Consider the following 4,680-nt stretch of genomic DNA (forward strand, 5'->3'; position numbering starts at 1 on the left):
TTAACATGATGCACTCTTACAACATATTTAATTTCAAGTAAACCGCCATCTATGAGTGAGAGAGGGACTCATAGATGGCGGGAGAATTTTTTTTTTTTTCACAGGAGTCATGTGCAACAACAGGGGCAACAATGGGGATGAAGGAAGGAAAATGCAGTTTTTTAACACAAGTAAAACCACCATCTTAGATGGCATTTATGTTATATTACAAATTTTTGTTTCTTTAATTTTTGGAAAATAGTTCTTAAAAGCTAAACTCCATCTGAGAAAGTGATTTTAGTTTGAACTTCAAATAAAACCGTTATTATATATAGCGGTTATAGCTACATAAAAGAAAAAAGGTTTCTACCTATCTATCCTACGTGGATGGTACCATGGAATATAAGTTTTCCATGGATGTAAAAATAAGAAATAAATTCTCAAAATGCAATATTTTCGAAAAAATATTTTTCAATCTCTAAAGAAAATCCTACAATTAATTTAATTTATATTAAGGTTTGAAGTAGGGACGGTCATGGGTTCAGGACCCTGTTGGACCCGCTCCGGACCCGCCCCTTTTTTAAGGGTCTGGGTCTAAATTTTTGAGACTCATCGGATCCGGGTCGGATCTGGATCCAAAAAATATTTGACGGGTCCGGGTCCGGGTCCCAAGGTGAATTTCAAAATTTTATATTTTGAATTTCTGATTTTTAAATACTAATATTAAATTTTTTATTAATAATATATAATAATATAATGCCTTGGGCCCTTGATCAGTTGATTACTTGATTCACTTGATTGCCTTCTCAAGTTCTCATTCTCAATCCAGTAACCCTAAGTCCCTAATTTTTTTCTCATTCACTTGATTCACTATGTTTCTCATTTAGTCTTTTATATTTGATTTTTAATTATATATTTAGACAAGTGTTTTTACGTTTTAGTAATTATTTTGTATTTGAATTTTATGGATTCGAACAAGTGTTTGTAATACGATAATAAGTTGCTTACAAAAATACAAAAAGACTCGCAAAAGGTACAATTTTGACAACTAAAAAGGTTTTGTATAAGACCCATTAAGGACCCTAAACCCGTCAAATCCGTAGGATCTGGGTCTGGGTCTGAAAATTTTAAACCCTAAGGGTCCGAATCCAGGTCTGGATCCATAAAAGATAAAATGGTCCGAGTCCGGGTCTGACCAGACCCGCTCCAATCCCACCCATGACCATCCCTAGTTTGGAGCCTCAAAAGCAAAAATAATGAGAAATAAATTCCCAAAACGCAAATTTTCGAAAAAATATTCAATCCGTAAAAAAAATTCCGGTTTGGAGCCTCAAAAGCAAAAACAAAATAGCTTATCATGCCTCACCCACTTGAGAAATTTTTTTAATGAGCACCGAAGTTGGAATGCACATCATTCATTATTTGCTTGAGTTTCATTTTTTGCAAATAACAACCATTGCTCGTTTTGAAGAAATTCCGTTCAACATCTCTCTCTGAATGAGTTTTATCACCATAACTTTCTTGGTCATATTCATTCATATTAGTTTCCATTTTCATTCACCCATTTAATAATTAATAACACACTGCTTTTAATTCTGCTTATTGTTAAATGTTGGGCACTTGCATTAACAATGGCAGCTTTCTTCAATCTTTGATCACCTTGTTCGATCATCCAAAACCATTATCAGTGCTTAAGCAAATCCATGGCGTTATTATAGCTTCTGGACTATCGAAACACCATCAATTTGCATCTAAACTCTTTTCAATCTTTGCAGATTTAGGCAACGTCAATTACACTCATCGTTTGTTGTTGCACAATCCCAGTCCCTCGGTTGTCCATTGGAACAGAGTCATTAAGCTTTTCTCAGCTAGCCCAATTCCAAATAAATCAATTAAAGTTTTTTTGGAAATGCAGCACTATGGAATCATCCCTGATCATTACACATTCCCTTTTATAGTTAAGGCTTCGGCCCGCCTTGCTTCAATTAAACATGGAATGTCGTTGCATTCTCTAGTTTTGAAATCTGGACATGAATTGGATATATTTGTTCAGAATTCTTTGATTCATATGTATACTTCTTGTAAGGATATATTGAATGCACGTAAAGTGTTTGATGAAATGCAGCAGAAAACTATTGTGACATGGAATTCTATGCTTGATGGGTATGCTAAGTGTGGGGATTTAGTAAAGGCCCATGAAATTTTCAAGTCAATGCCTGATAAGGATATCGTGTCGTGGAGCTCTCTGATTGATGGGTATGTTAAGAGTGGTGATTATGGAGAAGCTTTGAAGGTATTTGAGAGGATGAAGGTAGGAGGGAAACCTAAGGCGAATGAGGTGACAATGGTGAGTGTTTTGTGCGCGTGTTCACATTTAGGAGCCCTTGAGCAAGGGAAATCAATGCATCGTCATATAATCAAGAATAACCTGACCTTAAATCTTAAGTTGCTCACTTCTGTTGTGGACATGTATGCAAAATGTGGAGCAATAGAGGAGGCCGTCGTTGTTTTTAGAAGTGTGCCAAAAGATAAAACTGATGTTTTCCTGTGGAATGCCATTATTGGAGGGCTTGCAAGCCATGGATATGTTCAGGAGGTGCTTAATCTGTTTATGGAAATGTCAATTATCAGAATTGTGCCCGATGAAATAACATATCTGTGTTTGTTATCCGCTTGCGCTCATAGAGGGTTGGTGAAACAAGCTTGGAAGTTTTTCGAAGATCTTACGAGAAGTGGCATGAAACCCAAGTCTGAGCATTATGCCTGTATGATAGATGTTATGGCAAGGGCAGGTCAGGTGGAAGAAGCTTATGATTTTCTGAACAGAATGCCTTTGAAGCCAACGCCTTCAATGTTGGGTGCGCTTCATAGTGGTTGTATGAGCCATGGAAGATTAGACCTTGCAGAGATACTTGGGAAACAGCTTGTCGAAGTTGATCCTCATCATGATGGAAGATATGTGGGCTTGTCCAATGTGTATGCTGCTGTCAAGTGTTGGGATGATGCAAAAATGATGAGACAAGCTATGGACAGTATAGGGGTGAAGAAGTTCCCCGGTGCTAGCTACATTGAAATTTCAGGGGCTCTTGAAATGTTTATAGCACACGATAAAAGACACCCGAAGTCAACTGAAGTCTATAAGATGGTAAATTTTATTTTGAGGCAAATGAAGAAGGATTCAAATTGCGTTGAATGTAGCATTTTATACTAGTTGAACTTACTGTAATTTCTACTTTGCAGTATTGTGTATAGTAGAGTGTCCCTTAGTTCGATCGAGCTGAATATTAGTTTCGGATTATACTGGACTATATTAAATTGATTCACTAAATCTTGTGCATATCTATTTATGTGAAGTTGCACATGATGTTCGGTAACAGGGTCAATCAGAAACAACCTCTTTGTTCAGTATCATCACTAGCAAGGGTAAGGTTTCTAGGTGGGAACCACTTGATGGCCATGGGCTGAAGAAATGTTGCAGTTTAAGTTTTGGAGCCAGTTAATTCAACTCTTGGTTAATGAAGCCATGAATATATCTTCAAATTAGTTCACTAATGAGCAATATAGTTTCATTTGAAATTTTCTGTGCTATAGAAGTATTTGATAAGGCTTATTCTGCTTTACTGATGCATCTTTCCTGAATGTACTGCTATAGGTAGGTAGAGTTATTATGTAGTCACCAAAGCTCAGAGAAAAAACTTAAATCCTATGTTAAGATGCTATGAAGGCAGGAAATGCAGGATTTTTGGGCTTTATAGAAACTATACTGTCCATCTTGCTTATTTGGTGGATAATGTACTTTCATAAATCTGGTTTTTTCTGCCTTATTCCGTAGATTATTCATTGCGATCACACTTTCCTTGTGCACGAAATTGCAATTTGTTTACGGCTGTTTTAGTCTTGACATAGGCTATCAGTGAAGGACTTGGTTCGAGTGAAGAAAATTATGAACTTATAAGAGGATGAGGAAATACACAGGATAAACCATTAAAGTTAAGCTTGCACAGTTTAGCTCATACATAAGGCCACTTTCTCTTGTTAGACAGATCCAAACGGTCGTCTCTAAAAACAAAAGCATTGAGGATTCAACCTTAGTCATTCATTCTTCGTCGATTTGGAACAAGCAATATCGATTTCTCGTTTCTGCTTTTTAATTCCTGCTCAAATTTTAAACCAAAACGAGTATTTTCAACTATAATATCCAATATTGATGGACCTTTTCTCTGGGAAAATGAATAACAGGATTTTTTATGCTAAGAATATAACTTACTAAAGCATTTCAAGATTGGGCTTCTCCCAGCTGTGTGGAGCTGAAAGCAGAGTATATTGCTCTTACTAACACAATTTGCGTCACAAAACTGTTTCCATCCAAGCGTAAATCTGGGTTGCCCACTTGATAAGGGAGACAACTTCACTTTCCAATGCCTCTCTTCTTGATCCAAAAGCGTTACGTCACATTTTCGGTTCGCAAGACCACATCTTCTACCAAAGCCAATAGGAAAATACTGCATTGGAGTTGTATCCATCACTTATCACTGAACATAAGCTAATCTATACTTTACTTACGTGCACCATTTAGCTTTTTTCGTTATTCAATATGTTATTTTGACCGTTTATATTTTGAATCACGTACAACTAAGAATGGATGCAGAATAGTAAAAACTTTGGAAATGGTGCAAAGCGAAAGGGACAGACGAAGTATCA

At 36.5% G+C, this 4,680-nt stretch overlaps 1 protein-coding gene across 1 annotated transcript; it reads left to right on the plus strand.

Moving 5' to 3' along the window:
• Positions 1–1,294: 1,294 nt before the first annotated feature.
• On the plus strand, positions 1,295–4,443 carry LOC130818138 (pentatricopeptide repeat-containing protein At5g08305). The gene has a single exon (XM_057684188.1). It carries the CDS (start codon positions 1,589–1,591, stop codon positions 3,188–3,190), a length of 1,602 nt encoding a protein of 533 aa, XP_057540171.1. The 5' UTR covers positions 1,295–1,588; the 3' UTR covers positions 3,191–4,443.
• The last annotated feature ends 237 nt before the right edge of the window (positions 4,444–4,680 follow it).

Source organism: Amaranthus tricolor, chromosome 7 (assembly GCF_026212465.1).
Source record: "Amaranthus tricolor cultivar Red isolate AtriRed21 chromosome 7, ASM2621246v1, whole genome shotgun sequence".
Classification (NCBI taxonomy): Eukaryota; Viridiplantae; Streptophyta; class Magnoliopsida; order Caryophyllales; family Amaranthaceae; genus Amaranthus; species Amaranthus tricolor.